This window comes from Papio anubis, chromosome 1, assembly GCF_008728515.1.
Source record: "Papio anubis isolate 15944 chromosome 1, Panubis1.0, whole genome shotgun sequence".
NCBI classification, from domain to species: Eukaryota; Metazoa; Chordata; class Mammalia; order Primates; family Cercopithecidae; genus Papio; species Papio anubis.
In genome coordinates, this window is record NC_044976.1 from 122,984,080 (window position 1) to 123,002,376 (window position 18,297).

The following is an 18,297-nucleotide window of genomic DNA, read 5'->3' on the forward strand; positions in this document are numbered from 1 at the left end:
GCACCTGAAAATGAGGCCCAAAAAGTCATTTGAAGAATTGATGATGGCTGTAATAGAGCCATCTGGAACCGTATAATAAAGGCTAAGATTAGTTTGGGAGTTCACAGGTAGAGGGCATGGGTTTTTGCACTCTGAGATAAGATTCCTTATTTATGTCAATATATTTCTCATGTATTAACTTCATGCTAGCTCTTTGACTAGAGCTCCTTAGGCTAGAGCCTAAGTCTGGTTCATTTTATAGTATGGTTAGCACAAATTTGGTGCTCACAAATTCATAGTAATATACAAATCAGCATATAACATAGCATTCTTTATTATTTGTAATTATTTACATTTGGGATTAGGGTTGAAAAACGAGGTATATTTCAGCCCGTATATGGGAATTTTCCTCTGCAGATAGTGACTTCCTCTTGAAATAAAAATAAAAAGAACCTAAATGATGAGTATGTCATGATACATGATGAAATGTATCATAAAACAACAAAAAAGATTTTTCTTGTCAATGTGGCTCCAATTGTTTTAGTTTGTTAAATGTTCCTCTCTAAGTCAGATGCAATAGTTGGAAATGGTTGACTATGCCCTCTCCAATGACACATGCCCTCCCTTCCTCTGCCTGAATCCTGTGGGAAAATAAACCAATTAGAGATCGATTTCATATCCTCTTATCTAGCAGCTTAGTCTTGAGTGGGAGAGAAATGGAACAGTGAGAAGCTGATGGACAGGACAGGGGCTTGGGAGAGAAGGCGGGAGTGTTGGTGTTACATTGGTACATTTAGAATAATACACAGATTTAGCCCTAGTCCTTAGGTTTTCTTTGAGATGGAAATCCCCAGGTTAAGCCGTGGTCTAGAACACCTGCTGGAAGCCACAATAATATTCATAGAATGAAAGTTTAGCCCATGAGAATCTTCTATATTGGGTGAGGGTCTGTCTGATTAGGACCATTTGTATCTTTTTCTCTTTCTTTAAACATTCTTTGCTTTATAAATGGCCTTAAAAAATGCTTCACTTAAAACTTATTTTCTTTATCCAGTCTATCGCCATTGGGCATTTGGGTTGATTCCATGTCCTTGCTATTGTGAATAGAGCTGCAATGAACAAACAAGAGTGTGTATCTTCATAACAGAAAGATTTATATTTCTTTGAGTATATACCCAGTAATGGGGTTGCTAGGTCAAATGGTAGTTCTCCTTCTAGATCTTTGAGGAATCACCACACTGTCTTTCACAATGTTTGAACTAATTTACACTCCCACTAACAGTGTAAAAGCATTCCTTTTTCTCCACAACCTCGCCAGCATCCGTTGTTTCTTGATTTTTTAACAATTGCAATTCTGACTGGAGTGAGATGGTTGGTATCTCATTGTGGTTTTGATTTGCATTTCTCTAATGATCAGTGATGTTGATCCTGTTTTCAGTTTGTTGGCTGCATGAATGTCTTATTTTGAGAAGTGTCTGTTCATGTCCTTTGCCCAGTTTTCGGTGGGGTTGTTTGTTTTCTTCTATTAAATTTGTTTAAGTTCCCCATAGACTCCTGATATTAGACTTTTGTTAGATGGATAGATTGCAAAATTTTTCACCCCCTCTGTAGGTTTTCTGTTCACTCTGATGATAGTTTCTTTGATAGACTGGATAAAGAAAATGTGGTACATAACACCCTGGAATATTATGCAGTCATAAGAAGGAAGGAACGAGATCATGTCCTTTGCAGGGACATGGATGGAGCAGGAAGCCATTATCCTCAGCAAACTGATGCAGGAACAGAAAGTCAAACACTACATGTTCTCACTTATAAGTGGGAGCAAACTGATGAGAACACATGGACACATAGAGGGGAACAACACACGCTGGCGTCTAGCAGAGCAGGGAGGGATAGCATCAGGAAGAATTACTAATGGGTGCTGGGGCTTAATACCTAGGTGATGGGTTGATCTGTGCAGCAAATCACCATGGCACATGCTTACCTGTGTAACAAACCTGCACATCCTGCACATGTACCCCAGGAAATGAAAGTTGATGGGGGGGAAAAAAAAAGACTTGTTGAAGGCTTACCCTACCATGTGTGAGGCACTTTTAAATATATGGATTTAGCTATTCTCACAACTACCTGTGAGGAAATGCCATTATTTTCTCCACTTTAGAGATGAGATAATTAACGTATGTGCCCTGATCAAGGACGCATCTCTTCTAAGGTACACAGCCGAGGTTTGAACTTAGGTAAACTTGCTCCCAAGCACACAGTCCTAACCACCAAACTCTACTAACATGGGCTGCCCTAAATCACTGAAAATAGTCCATAGAAGCTATTCCACAGTCATACATATTTGTATAGTATATAGGTGTATATGCATATATAGTTTGCAAAAGGTATATATTGTGTATGTTTTGCATATAGATATACAATTTATAGATATAATTTACATATAAATTTGCACATATAGACATACACTTTCATATAGATGTCTGTATGGTAATTTGCATATAGAAGAGGGTCTAGAGGAATTAAATAACAGTGGTTATTTCTGGTATTGGTTTTTAAAAATATTAATCTCTTTGTGTCTTTTTTGATTTCTCTGTGATAAATATATGATGGTTCATGGCTATTTTTTCTTACTTTAAAAACGATTTGTATTTCTTTATTTAGGAAATTTAAAAACATGCATTGATTGAGTTCCTGCTTGCTCAGTACAAAATTATACAAAGCCTGAGGAAAACCTTGGGTCGGACATAGACCAATGGAACAGAACAGTGAACTCAGAGATAAGTTTACATATTTACAGCCAGTTGATTTTTCAGCAAAGCTACGAAGAACATACACTAGGGAAAGGACACCTTTTTCCATAAATATTGCTGGGAAACCTGGATAACCATTTACAGAAGACTGAAACTAGACCCCTATCTTTTACCATATATGAAAATCAGTTCAAACTGGATTAAAGATTTAAACATAAAACTCAAAGCCATAGAACTACTGAAACAAAACAGGGAAAATACTTCAGGACATTGGTCTGTTCAAAGATTTTATGACTAAGACTTCAAAAGCACAAGCAACTAAATTAAAAATAGGCAAATGGAACTATATTAAACCAAAAAGCTTCCCCACAGCAAAGCAAACAAAAGAGTAAAGAGACAATCTGTAGAAGGGGAGAAAATATTTGCAAACTGTTCACTGACAAGGGACTAATATCCAAAGCATACAAGGAACTCAACAGCAAACAAATAATCCTATTAAAAGTGGGCAAAGAATCTGAATAGACATACCTCAAAAGGAGACAGACAAATGGCTAACAGCTATATGAAAAAATGCACAGCATCACTAGTCATCAGGGAAATGAAAATCAAAACCACAATGAGATATCATTTTACCCCGGTTAAAAGGACTATTAGACAAAAAATAACACATGCTGGTGAGGATGTGGAGAAAAGGGAACTCATACACTGTTGGTGGGAATGCAAATTAGTACAACCATTATGGAAAACAGTACGAAATTTTTCTCAAAAAAACTAAAAATAGAACTACCATATAATTCAGCAGTTCCACTACTCGGTATGTATCTAAAGGGAAGGAAATCAGTATCTCAAAGGGATACCTGTAACTGCTTGTTTATTGCAACACTATTCACAGTAGCCAAGAGATGGAATCAACCTAAATGTCCATCAACAAATGAATGGATAATGACAATGTGTGTATATACAAAATGAAATACTATTTAGCCTAAAAAAGAATGAAATCCCGTCATTCACAGCAACATGGATGAGCCTGGAGGACATTACATTAAGTGAAATGTCAGGCACGGAAAGATAAAGACCACGTGTTCTTATTCGCACGTGGCGGTAAAAATAAATGGATCCCATGGAAGTAGAGAGTAGAATTGGGGGCATTAGAGGCTGGAAAGGGTAGAGGGGAGGGGAAGATTGGGAAAGGTTGCTTAACAGATACAAAATTACAACTAGATAGGAGGAGTGAATTCTAATGTTCCACAGCAGCTGTCTCCAGCATTTTGGCTCCAGGGACTGGTTTATGGAAGACAATTTTTCCAGGGTCCCCAGGGGCTGAGGGGATGGTTTTGGGATGAAACTGTTCCACCTCAGATCATCAGGCCTTAGCTTCTCATAAGGGTCATGCAACCTAGATCCCTTGCATGTGCAGTTCACAATAGTGTTCGACAGGAGGTGGAGCTCAGGCAGTAATGCTCACTCTCCGGCCGCTCACCTCCTGCTGTGTGGCCTGTTTCCTAACAGGGCATGGACTTGGGCACCCTTGTTCTATAGCATTGTATGGTGAATATAGTCAACGACAATTTATTGTCTACGTTCTAAAAGCTAGAAGAGAGAATTTTGAATGTTCCCAACACAAATAAATGACAATTGTTTGAGGTGATGGACATGCTAATTACCCTAATTTGATCATTATATATTGTATATATGTATCAGAATATTACTCTATACCCCATAAATACATACAATTATTATGTGTCAACTAAAAATAAAAGGAAAACATCCAAAACAAACACAAAAATCGTGGGTCTGGAACATCACCTGGCTATCTGGTTACCTAACTGATTTACTTTTCCTTTCCAAACAGAAGACCAGAGAATTCCAAAAGTGTGTGTTACTATGTTGGCACCCAGGACACCTCTCCAAAAAGTATTCCTCTTTTTGTCACTTTGTAGTATCAGCTCTTTTCCAGAGAATCCCTAAATAAACCGGAACCAGTGTCTCCTCTGCATTTCACCCAGAGCCATGGGCTCATAACCACCTGATAATACCATGGAACAGGGAGCCTCTCCCCTGGAGGGTGTTTAGTGCTGTGAGAAGAAGGTCAAGAGGCACCTTTCAGCCATGATGGACAGGAGGTGATGCTGCCTTGAAAGTTTAGCCTTGTCTGTTCCAACAGGCCCACACCCTCACCCTCATCCCCTCTAAAAGAACTGGGTCTTGTGGATCTGTAAGCCTCTCACCACTCATGCAGACCTTAGGGGCAAAGCCATTTGGCTGCTTTACTTTCTTAGTTTTTTTCCCTCCATTAAATGGAAGTAGGTAAGAATAGGAGGTGCTTATTCCAGCCCTAACCCTGCTTACTTTCTAAAGATGTGGCCAGGGGAACCATCATTTATTAATTACTTGTAGCTCGTGTGTAAATGGGGAACACTGAGGACGTGCCACACAAAGCTGAGTGGTGGCCTACATCAGTCCTGAGAGTTGAATCCACAGCCTTTTGTGAGTAACCAGGACAACAGCAGACTATAGCCTTGGTCTCAGGGCTCCTAGGAGAAGTGCACAGACCATCACTTTGTGTCTTGAGGAGGGAGAGCCACAGGATGTTGACCTCCCTGCCTCTCTGTAGGGACTGCTCCAGAAATGTGCTTTCCTAGGTGGGATAATCAGGACATCCTCACACAGTGTGCCAAGGCCCTGGAAAAGATGTAGATATATAGTTTTTGGAAGATAGTTGCCAGTAGGAGTGGCTCCATGAAAGGCACTCCTTAAACACACACACACACACACACACACACACACACACTCAGCCCCATGGCTCAGAGCAGCCTGGGGCTGCTCTCACTACTGGTAGCTTCACTACTGAGGGTTCAGGGCCACTTACTCTGGGTGCTGCTGTGCCCAAGACCATACCACTGAGCCCGTTCCTGTCATCTTCCTTCCCATTCCAGCAGAATCACAGTTACTGCCGGAGCTCCTTTACAGGTATTAGTCGTATCTGCCACTAGGGGACAGCAGCACAGTATACTTGCCGTCTAGGCAGACTGGGATGCTACCTGGTGAAAGAGGTTTTTTGGGCCTTTGAAGTGAGGCTTCAGCCCTGAGTGTCCCTGAGGACAGGGCCATTTTACACACTACAACCAATCCAATGTGACTGGGACTTATGAGCTCTGCAAGAGCCAACAAAAATATTTGAATCAAACATAAATAGATAGGGGCTGTGCTGTGCCCTGTGCATGAGCAGCTGCAGTGGCAGAGGCAGCATCCAGAGGCAGCGCCAGCAGTTCCACCCCGTTGCTTTACTTTTTGCTGCACTGACATAGCCACTATGCAGAAGAGAAAGTCTTCAGAGAATACAGAGGGCGAAGATGGCTCCAAAGTAACTAAACAGGAGCCCACAAGATGGTCTCCCAGATGGTCAGTAAAACCTCCTCCACCAAAACCTGCACCCAAACAAAGAAAAACATCTGCTGAGAAAGAAACTGGAGCAAAGGTTAGCAGAGGTGCTAAAGGGAAGAAAGGAAAAGCAGGAAGCTGGAAAGGAAGGTACTGCACCATCTGAAAATGATGAAACTAAAGCTGAAGAGGCACAGAAAACTGAATCTGTAGTTAACCAGGGAGAATAAATTGCCATGAAAAACTGGGGTTAATTTTATGTATCTCTTGGGTCAACTTTTAAAAACTGTTTCTACTATTTTCTAAATGTTAATTTTTTAGGACTCTACTAGTTGGCATGCAAAAATATGTAAGGATCAACATTTTACCTTCTCATAATCATGCTTTTTGGAAATTTCCATCATCCTCAAGTAAAATAAATATCAGTTGAATATTGGAAGCTGTGTGTAAGATGGATTCAGCATTCCACGCACTTGCTTTAAAATTTAGTACTGTGTATACTGTGGTGTTTTTACTGTGCATATTTGAGTTTTTCATGCAGTTTTTCTAGAGCAATAATCAGTGGTGCTTTTGAACCTAGGTTTTACGTGATTTTAATAAAACATGGATAGTTATGACCACCTGCTGACAATTTGTGGTTTAAAATAAAAGATTTTCTTGTCTACAAAAATAAAATAAAATAAATAGATGTCTTTCCATAGGTATACCTGTGTGTCAGATCCAAAATAAATGTGCAAAGGAAATCTATAAACATTTAAATTTAAATGTCTAGATATAAAGCTTTGTGAATCTCATTTATTGTTAAATTTAGTATTAATAAAAAATTCTTACCTGTTAAGCAATTTTAATATATATATATTTTCAAAAATGTGCTTTGCGACTTCTTTGCAACTGCAAAAATCTTCTTTGCAACTGCAAAGAAGTCATAGCTAAAATGAGGCAAAGGTACAACTTATGTCCTAATTCCAAAAACAAAACTATAAAATTTTTTTTCAAAAAATTTTCAGCAAAAATTGTATTTAAGTGGCCTGTGTGTACATTTCAATGTGTTTGATATGATTTGGAAGGATGATTTCTCTATCCTTTGAAAAAAATAGAGTCTGTCTCAGAAAGTGTAAACATACTTCATTCCCGTCAAGTCTCTGTATTTTCCACAAATTTTCCCTCTTGTCTCTAAAATAGCATGCACATTTTTTGAAAGAAGCCTCTATGTGCAAACTTTAAAAGTCAAGGATGGGCGGTAAGTCCCTACAGGAGACGGAGGGCGTGGGCCTGAGATGGAGCAGCCTAGTTGCTTTGAATGTTACGTGAATGCCTTATGGTCACAGGGGTTTAGGGCCCCTCTCTTAGGCCTCTGGGCTCTGAACTGCTTTGAGAGAACATCCTTTCTGAGTCATAGACACATTTGCCAAACCCTAACTGTTGAAAGGAATGGTCACTCATAACCTTCCTATTCCTGCAAGGTCCTCGGAACATGGATGCTGAGATGGTGTCTTCTCCATATTTTCATGGCCAGACTTCCTGTTAAGGCTGGAGGTGAGAAGTGGAAGGACCACTTTCTATGGCTTCCTCCCCAGCCCCTTTGGATGGATCTTCATACACTCTGGTGCCCTTTCTTCTCTGTGAGGTTTGACTTGACACTGAGTTGACAGTCCGAGGACCTGGGTTTAGTCCTATCTCTGCCTCTTTCTTTCTAACTGCATAACTTTTTGACAACACTAAAGAAACTCCATTTTGTTATTTGCTATGAGCTTGATTATGTCTATGTTTCCATAGTCACATGTCTGTGTAGGGATTATGTTAATTTATGTATCTGACAGGAAAGATTAGGACATCCAATTCCTTTAACAAATAATTATTCAATGCTAGGCACTACTTCAGACACCAAAGAAACAGCAGGAACAAGACAGGCACATGTAGTATTGCTGAATTGTACCAAATTCCTCTCCATTGAGGCTGTCTCGTTTTGCATTCCCACCAGAAGGTGTGAAAATGCTTGCTTCTCCCCAGCCTCATCATCATCTCTTCTCAAACTTGCAAATTTTTGTCAGGCTGATAGTGAGAATCATATCTCAGTATACTTTTGGTTTATGCTTCTGGTATTACAAACAACTTTAGCATCTTTTCATATATTTAAGCATCATTTGTATATTTTGTGAGCTATCTGTTTGTATCTTTTGCCTATTCTTATTTCTTATTTTGTGTGTTTGTGCCTTCTTACCCCACCTTTTTCACTCTTTTCAAAATTAGGTTGGTTTTTCTACACGTTGATTCCTAAAAAAAAAAGGGGGGGGGATTATTTATTCATTTACTTACTTATTTACTTGTTGACTGCTTTTCTGTTTTAGTTGTTAACTTATACTTTTATTAATTTTTATGGCGAATTCATGTAGCTGTGTTCTACAGATCCTTATATGTCTAGTTTAATTATAATTTTCCAAAAATTCTACAATTTCATTTTACATTCAGTTCCTTTTATTCAAGAGTTTTAAAATAATGTATGTGTGTGTTTACATATATATTGTTAATTTCCAAAGACAACAACAACAACACAAGTTTGGCAAAAGCCATCACTATTACATGTTCCTTTAAGAATGATATTTGTGACCAGGGACAATGGTTCATGCCTGTAATCCCAGCACTTTGGGAGGCTCAGGAAGGTGGATCACTTGAGCTCAGGAGTTTGAGACCAGCCTGGGGAACACGACAAAAACCCCCCTCTACAAAAAATACAAATTAGCCAGGTATGGTGGCAAGGGCCTGTAATCCCAGCTACTCGGGAGGCTGAGGCAGGAGAATTGCTTGAACTTGGGAGCTGGAGGCAGCAGTGAGCTGAGATCATGCCACTGCACTGCAGCCTGGGTGACAGAGTGAGACCCTGTCTCGAAAAGAAAGAGAGAGAGAGAAAGAAGAAGAGAGAGAGCAAGAGAGAGGCAGAAAGAGAGAGAGAGAAAGAAAGAAAGAAAGAAAGAGAAAGAAAGAAAGAAAGAAAGAAAGAAAGAAAGAAAGAAAGAAAGAAAGAGAGAGAGAAAGGAAGGAAGGAAGAAAAGAAAGAAAAGAAAAAGCAATAAATAAATAATTCTATTATTATTATTATTATTGAGACAGGGTCTCCGTCTGTCATCTAGGCTGGAATGCAGTGGCACAATCTCAGCTCACTGCAACCTCTGCCTCCTGGGATCAAGTGATCCTCCTTCCTTAGCCTCCTGAGTATCTGGGACTACAGGCGTGTGCCACCATGCCCAGATAATTTTTGTATTTTTCTTTTTGTTGAAATGGGATCTCATTATGTTGCCCAGGCTGGTCTTGAACTCCTGAGCTCAAACGATCTGTCTGCCTCAGCCTCCCAAAGTGCTGGGATTACAGGCGTGAGCCACGACACCTGGGCCTATTTCTAGTTTTGAGTAATGCGTTGAAGTTTTCTTTGTGACCTGATATTGAATATTTCATGTGTAGAAGGTATAGTCTTTTCTTGTTAGGTTAATACATTGCTGGACTATACGTCTGTAGAGTTCTTTGTATTTTATTGAATGCACTGTTTCTTCTCTACACTTACTGTCTTGAGCTGAGAGAGGTGATTAAAGTGCCCTATTATTACTATGTCATTTTATTTAAGCTTTTCCTTGTATCTCTTATAGTTTCTGCATCATCAGAGTTGTGCTACATTATTGAATGCATAGATACTAAAAACCATTACATCTTCATTGTGAAATTATAGCATTTAGCATTTTAAAGCATCCTTCTTAGTCTTATTTAATGCTTTTTGATCTAATCCGGGATCAACATCATGACTCCAGATTTCTAAATTTTGTTTTAACCTGCATTTTCCTGATATATATTAACTCAACCACCTCATTTACAAATTGTTTTCTGACTCTCTTTGATTTGCATACCTCCTATAAGGAGCATAGACTTGTATAGAGCTAATAAGCCAACTTGTTCATCTAGTAGTGAGTTAAGCTCTTGACATTATTATTATAAATATGTTTGACCTCAGTCTATCACACTCTTTTGTATCCTATTTATGAAAATATATATCTTTTACATAAATAACATCATCCACTCTGTTGTCTGTGTTATTTGCTTTTTTCTAGAATGTCTTTTGGTGTTGAGGAAGGTTTGTATTTATGTTGTCATCTTATAGTATATCTTTATGTAATATGTATTCTGTATTCCCCCTTCGCTTTAATAAGTGGCATATTCACCTCCTACTCTAAGTAATAATAAAATTTTCTAGAAATTTTCCCCTTACCTTCCTTCTTCTTTCCTCAGTATCTAATGTGAAGTGATATCCTTTTACTCCCAGTTTTTCCTTGTAAGCCTATGCTTATATTAAGACAATCAGGGACCTCATTCTACTTTCTGTATGCTTTCTCTTTCCCCCTTCATTTTTTTGTTAGCTGTATTGTATTTAAATTTTCAGTGCATATAACATGGAATGCTATTCTGTCACCTTTATCCATATTATGTAGTCTTAGTTCTACAGTGAAATATATTTAAATGTGCATCATCAGATTGTATGCCAAACAGTTCTATGATTCAGGGTTTAGTGTGTAGGTATGTGTGCTGATTCTCTAGTAGATTCCCCAGAACGGGCTTATGGGAGCAATATTCCCTGAGTCTTTGCATTTTCTTTGCTGTTTTTCTTTGGCCTTTGTACTTACAAGCCAATGTGAATCGATATAAAATCAACTTGTCCTCAGAAGAACAACCTTGCCTTTCACACATTTACCCTTTACTACTCTGGCTCCAGCTCTAGATTTTTGTTTGGTATATTAGTTTTCTATCACTCCTGTAACAGTTTACCATAAACTTAATGCCTCAAAATGACAAAAATTTTATTCTCTTACAGCCCTGAAGGTCAGGAGTCTAAAATCGAGGTGGCAGAAGAGCTATGTTACTTTTGAAGGCTCTAGAAGAAAATGTCTTGCCTTTTCCAGATTCTATTCTCCACACATTCTTTGGCTCATAGCACATGGCCACAGCCACTGGTTTCATCACCACACTTCCTTTTATTGACTTTGATCCTCTTATCTCAGTCTCGTACGGAACCTTGTGATTATATTGGACTCACCCAGATAATCCAGAATAACCCCCTCCTGTCCTATCTCAAGATTCCTAACTAAATCACATCTGTGAAGTCCCATTTTGCCATATAAGGTGACATATTCACAGATTTCCGAGATTAGGTCGTGGACGTCTTTGGAGGTTGTTATTTAGCCTACATTTTGTTTTTGTTTGGCTGTTGTTTATTCCACATTTTGTTTTTTCCTTAGCGATTTCCCTTACCTCCTGTAAACCAATAATGCAGTGGAAAAAATGCTTTACGCAGGATCTAGTTATTTTGTGTTGGGAAATCTTTCAGAGTATCTAGTCTTCTCTACTGACAAAACACAAGACCCCCAATAAATTTCTAAACAATATTAATTGGCTCCAAACTTTAGAACCAGCATCTGTAGGGTTAGGTTTATACATCTTTTTTTTTTTTGAGATGGAGTCTTGCTCTGTTGCCCAGGCTGGAGTGCAGTGGTGCGATCTCGGCTCACTACAACCTCCACCTCTGGGGTTCAGGAGATTCTCCTGCCTCAGCCTCCTGAGTAGCTAGGAGTATAGGCACCCACCATCACGCTTGGCTAATTTTTGTATTTTTAGTAGAGACAGGGTTTTACCATGTTGGCCAGGCTGGTCTTGAACTTCTGGCCTCAGGTGATCTGCCCACCTCGGTCTCCCAAAGTGCTGGGATTACAGGTGTGAGCCACTGTGCCTGCCCTATAAATCTTTATTTTAAAAACTGTTCTTCTGGTCACTCTTATAATAAACCAGAATTGATAGTCTCTACCCCATAACATGGTTTATATCTGGTGGGTGAGACATCATGAGAGGTCAGAGCTGACAATGATGGGGAGGTAGGAAGGGAAGCACAAAATTCTGGCCCCTGGCTTAGTACCTGGTAACACAAGCCTTCTCGCTCTTTCCCTTCACAGTCACTGGGAACCTTCTTCCATTTCTTGGTAATCTTAAATCAGCTTTCCTGTGTGACCTTACAGGTAAATAGAGGTTTAACACTATAGAATTAGAGGTAGTGAAAGACCAAGAAGAATTTTGCCTATCTAATACTAATTGTCCTTTCAGGGCCATCATAAAGAAAGCACCTTTTCTACGAAACCTTAGATGGTCCATCTCTGCCAAGTATTAAATATGATATATAGCAGGAATCTCATATAATATCTTCTCAACTAGTTGCTCTTCAAAGGTAGGGACTATGTCCAGTTCATCATCTCATAACTCTACAGCCCTTGGCCTGTAATGTCAACAGAAGGTGATTGAATGAGACACAGAGGCCAGTTGCGTAAGGTTTTATTGATGCATTAGGGTAGATTGGGCAATAGACAGATGTCAGAGATAAAAATAGTCCTGAAACCCCCACAAGATGAGGACAATTCAGTACAAAGGGGTGACTTGCTCTGCGTCTTCCTGCTCCTGAGAGGGTCTGCACTGCAAAGCAGGTAAGAGAGGAGTTTAGGATAGAAAGCTCCTTGCAGAAATGATCTCATTGAGAAAGACCTAAAAGGGAAGCTGCGTAATAAAGAGTTGATGTCCAGGGATGCGCCCACTGGACTGGTCATGCAGGACAAGCCAAACTCTCTTCAGCTGTCTTCTTCCAGTACTGGACATTGGAGTTGAGGGAGTCATGGCTTGTTGCTTCTCAAGTAGGAATACAGCTCCCTAGCTGTGATGCCTTGCTTCTCTTCTGGCTGGGCTGCATCCTGGCCCTGTGCTGAGGAAACAGTGGTATGCAAGTTGCCCTGGTCGAACCTGAAGATTGCTGTCTCCCTTGAGTGGTCATCAACCCATTCCTCACCAACCACAGTGGGCTGTATGTCTCCCTGCCCTTCTGTCACATTGTGCCTTGGGTGAGTGCTGCTCCACTCCTGCCTTCCTGACTCAGTGCTTGCCCCAGTCTGGGCCTGTCCTCCTGGTACTGTCTCTCCTGCCTCAGGGTTGCTCACTTGTGTCCATTTTTGACCACTACCTGGCTGTGTCTGGGTCTGTCCCTGTTCTCCAGCCCCTCCGAGGCTTATAGTTTGGCTTCTATCCTGCTCCACAGTCTGGGTGTGTGACCCTGCCTGTGTCTGAGCATGTCCTCCTGCCACAGCCTGGCTGGTCTGGCTTCCGCCTTGACCTTGGATCTCAGTCCCTCTGTTCTGGTCATTGGTGGACCCCTGTGTCTGGGTGCTGGTGCTTTCTGTCTGGTGGCCGCTGTCCTGCTCCACAGTCTGGGTGGGTGTCTGGGTGTGTGTCCCTACCTGTATCTGAGCATGTCCTGTCACAGCCTGGCTGGTCTGGCTCCTGCCTTGACCGTGGATCTCAGTCCCACTGTTCTGGCCATTGGTGGACCCCTGTGTCTGGGTGCTGGTTCTTCCTGTCTGGTGGCTGCTGTCCTGCTCCACAGTCTGGGTGGGCGTCTGGGTGTGTGATCCTGCCTGTGCCTGAGCATGTCCTCCTGTTACAGCCTGGCTGACCTGGCTCCTGCCTTGACCATAGATCTCAATCCCTCTGTTCTGGTCATTGGTGGCCTCCTGTGTCTGGCTGCTGGTTCTTCCTGTCTGGTGGCTGCTGTCCTGCTCCACAGTCTGGGTGGCACCTGCCTGGGTCTGAGTTCCAGATCCAGTCACAGTCTCACTGGTCTGGTGGGCTCTGTCCTGTTCCCTGGTCTGTGGCTGTCTCTCTGGCCTCATCTGTGTGGTCTGATGCCTCTTGCCTTCTCCAGCTCTCTGGGTCTGCTCTGTGTGCCCAGAGCATTGTATCTGCGGACTTGTTCTCTCCTGGCTCTGGGACTCAGCTTGCCTGTCATAGCTGCTGACCCACGCAGAGCCAGTGGCCTGACCCTGGGTCTGAGCCCCAGGCCTGCTCTGCCCTCTGGAAGGCTGCTTGCTCTGTCCATGGCTGCTCCCCTCATAATGCTGCCCTTTCCCTGCCCTTCCCACTTCAGTGCCACTTCTCTGTCCTTCACTCAGCTCCTGCCAGGCCCCAGAATGGAGGCTTCCAGACTCTTGAGAACTGCAGGCTTCCTCAGGACTCTCGTTCAGTGTCTTGAAACAGGCCTGGGCGACTTTAAACACCAAGACCAGGAATTCCTGGAATTCCACAGTCCCTGTGTGGTCTTCATCCAGCAGACGCAGGACCTCGTCCACAGTGGCTGGATCGTGGGGTTTCTGAGGAGAAGATGAGGTGGAGTCAGCAGCCCTCCCTTGAGGAGGATGTGGGCAGGCCCCTTCCATGCTGCTGCCAGCTTCCTCTGCCACAGACCCCACACTCCACACACGTACGGCTACAGCAGCAGCAAGACTTAGTTGCCTTTATTTTTTATTTTTTTAGTCCTGTCTCTCTCCCTCAAGTATAGGGAGCGTTTTTTGTTTTGTAGCCTCTATTTGGCACAATTTCTGCGCTGCAGGAAAATTAGATAAAGGTTTATTGAAGAGTTAATAAATTATTGAATTCACAATGCAACTTTTTGGGCTCTCAGGTTGACTGTCTGAGCTGCCCCTGGCATCTTGCCCCTGGCACTGAGGCCTTAGTCTCTTCAGCAGGCCCAGCACAAAGAGCAGCAGGTTGGGAACACAGCCCCATGGGAATTCTGTGCTCTCCTCACTGAGGCCCAGATGTTTTCCCACGATAAAGAGGGAGGGATGCAGTGGGCCTACAGGGCTGCCCTGAGCATGTGGACGCAGCATACTTCTGTGCCCATACATCCTTGTCCCCAAGGCCATCATCATCCCAGTTGCTTTAGATGCAAACCAAAGACAGGAAAGTGCATCAGGCCTTGATTCCGGTTTGTCAGGAGGGGTGGGGCCCCGAAGTCTCCCACTAGCTTTTAACAACCTGCTCTTCAAAATTTCGTTTCTCATGTGATCAGTCTGCTAATATTTTTGAGTAACTGCTTTGTGCAAGCCCAGAGCTATGCTTCTAATGAATGCCTATGAATGGATGATTACATTTCAGATAGACGTGGGAAATATTTACGATATCAAATTTAAGAGGCAGCAGAAAGCAGCAATTATTTTCATTTTGAAATATTCCAAGGCTATGCTCCTCTCTGAGTTGTTCTTTTAGAGCCCCTTTACCTTGTCTTTAAGTTAGAATTAATTAAAACCAAGGTTTTAATCTAAAGAGCCAGGACTTGCCAACTCCCATGACCATCTCTGGTTCTTTCACCTTTTATTCTGCCTGCACAGTTGCCATCTGTCCTGGCAGGCCTGGGTTTATCTGCTGCCTCCTCAAATTCCCCAGGCAAGGCCTCTGCAGGCAAACAAGGTTTCACTTTCCTGCTATGTCCCTTCTCCACCCAGTTCAGCACACCGTACCACAATCACATCGGCAAACTCTTGCTCCAAGAGTCTTTTCAGCTCCCCTCGGGTGAGCGCTGTGCAGCTGCCCTCCGTCCTTGCGTAGCGCCTGAAGGCCTCGATGATCCCATTAATGTTTCTCAGTAACTGAGGCATCTTTGAAGTCAACCTGGACAAGATGAAAAATCCCCTTGGAGGCTCCATAATCAAACTCAGCTGTTTCCTTTAGAGCACGTCTGCTGCTAGGTCTTTCCTTGCATGTTCAGCTGTTTTTGGTCTTCCTTTGTCCTTTCCTATGTAATACATCTTATGTGTGGGAAGGAGGAACACACAGGATGGAGGCAGGTTCCTGAGTCACAATTAAATGCTGGCCCCATCACCTACCTATGGTGTGAGCTGGGACAAGTTGCTTTGCCTCTCCATGCCTCAGTTTACTCATTGTAAATGAAGGTGATATTAGTACTCTATAGGATTATTGTGAAGATTTAAAGACATAATTCATAAAAAGCATTTGGCAGATGCCTGGCTTATATTAAGTGCTCCTTATTAAATATAATTATTATGCTATTATACACATATACACACATATAATTTTTGTACACTTATATAATCACTCTACTGCTCACAAGGCACTTGCCTGTGCATCATCTCCTCTAATCCTTATTATTTCCACTTTTTTTAATAGGTGAGGAAACAGGCTCAGAGAAGTTAAGCCATACAATTTTTAAGGAGCAAAGAAATCCTAGAATCCATCTCTCCTTAAGCCAAATGCAATGGGCTTTCCAGAATGTACCCTGTGGACAGGATTTATTTGCTCATCACAAGGTGTTAGGGTCCCACTGGGAACACCAAGAGAGGAAGTAAATACACATGTCAGTCAACCCCTGTCTTGGATGGGAGCCAAGCAGGAATTCCAGGGACACAGCCCTCCTTTCTTGTTTTTTTTTCTGGGAAAGTGGGAAGAAGCTGGGCTACCACCTGCTGGGAATGCTCAGGAGGGGGAACCTTCTTTGGATGGGAGGCCTTCCAGTTCTGAAGGCCCAAGTTTCTCTGACTGTCACTTCTGTCCACAGCCTTGGGACTTATCAGAAAAGTCAGCTTGCCCAACAGGCATGTGGCTCCATTAGGCCCAGATTTCTGGTGACCTACGAGTTGCTTCTTAATCAAAGGGAAAGCTTTTCTTTTTCATTAGCCAGAAGTCTGGAGGTAGGTTGAGGTGGGGCCTGGGTTTGGCTGCATGAACAAGAGGAAAAGAAACTTGAACATTCATTAAGTAGAAGCCTTGGAGAGACCCAAAGGAGATGGTATCAAAGATGACAAGTCTCAAATGCAAGGAGAGATGCAGCGTACAGCAGCTGGAAACCCAAAGCGAGGATGGGACGAGGCAGATATAGGTAGGAGAAGAAAGAGAAAAAAGGAAGGAAGGAGACTTGAGTTCTAGAAAAAGCAGATCAGTGTGGCCATGAGGACTCAGTAGGTTACAGCAAAAAGTGGGTTGTTCAGGAGAAACCCTTTCTCGGATCTGATAACCAACCATTTCAGGCAAACTTTTCATCAAAGTAAAAAACTGGGAATATTTTTCCTCAACATAGATGAAAAATATCTTTCTTTTTTTATAACCATGTAGCCAACTTTAACCACTGAACTTTAGATAATAAAAATAGTAAGATGACGTTTTAGTTACATTTTAGATTCCTTAGAATAAATCTACAAATATTTTGCCTAAATATCACCCTGGTGTAGGAGAGGGGAATCATGTAAGCTCCTTCATTCATGACACAGTTTGATCTTATTGTTCTAGGTTGGTATAAGTAAACTGATTCTGATCCCACAGACTCTCAGCACTGCAAAGAAGCTTCCAGAGCCTTAGAAACAAGAAACCTTTGCTGATCCAGGAAGGCCCATGGGTGGCCCCATAGCAGCTGCCCACACAGTTTCCCAGTGACAGGAGCTGATGCCAGGCCAGCCTCAGGGAGGAAGAGAAAGTTGGATTGCTTTAGGAGAGCATGTTTCCCAACGTTAGCGTTGGTTTGCCCAATGCCCACAGCTAGATCTGAAGGACGCATAGCCCATACCTGACAGCCTCAGTTTTATGAGCTCAGATCCCCAAGACACTGAGAATAAGAAAGAGGTTTCTTATGAGGGGACTTACCTAATGCCCAGGTGGGATGAAACAAGTGGCTGTTAAGTAGTGTGAGGAGTACCAGGTCAGTGTGATGAGAACCTTTTATAGGGGTTTTAACCAAGGCTCTTGTTTTAGACAGGATATCCTGCCCTATGGGAAGACTTGATTCATCCAAGATTCAGCCCAGCCCAGCCCCACCTCCTCTTGTCTCTGTTTTACCTGCTGATGTGTGACTGCCTTGGTCTAATTAGCAGGCCCCTCCCACCACATTTGGTGCCTTCCGTAGCTGAGTCCTCTTGACAGGAAAGCTTCTTTCCATTGTGATGGGCTCAGCAGTGCTTGGCACAGGCTGGGGTCCTGGTGAACATTCTTTGTCTCCATGAGCCTACAAAGTCATGGGACTCTTCCCTCCACCCCGCTTTCTTTTTGTTTTTGAGATGGAGTCCTCTCGCCCAGGTGGAGTGCAGTGGTGTGATCTCGGCTCACTGAACCTCCACCTCCCAGGTTCAAGTAATTCTCTGCCTCAGCCTCCTGAGTAGCCGGAATTACAGATGTGAGCCACCATGCCCGGCTAATTTTTGTATTTTTAGTAGAGACAGGGTTTCACCATGTTGACCAGGCTGGTCTCGAACTCCTGACCTTGTGATTCACCTGCCTCTGTCTCCAAAGTGCTGAGATTACAGGCGTGAGCTACCGTGCCCAGCCACTCTTT

At 42.3% G+C, this 18,297-nt stretch overlaps 1 protein-coding gene and 1 pseudogene across 1 annotated transcript; one reads left to right on the forward strand and one right to left on the reverse strand.

The window, feature by feature from the left end:
• The first annotated feature begins 4,423 nt into the window (after positions 1–4,423).
• On the forward strand, positions 4,424–6,933 carry LOC110742585 (annotated as a pseudogene).
• A 5,521-nt stretch (positions 6,934–12,454) lies between these two features.
• On the reverse strand, positions 12,455–18,068 carry CRNN (cornulin). Its single transcript, XM_021923732.2, has one exon. It carries the CDS (start codon positions 14,393–14,395, stop codon positions 12,803–12,805), a length of 1,593 nt encoding a protein of 530 aa, XP_021779424.2. The 5' UTR covers positions 14,396–18,068; the 3' UTR covers positions 12,455–12,802.
• Between the last annotated feature and the right edge of the window lie 229 nt (positions 18,069–18,297).

Coding starts and splice junctions, on each gene's coding strand:
- CRNN (XM_021923732.2), bottom strand. CDS start 14,395: ATGGAAGGGGCCTGCCCACATCCTCCTCAAGGGAGGGCTGCTGACTCC.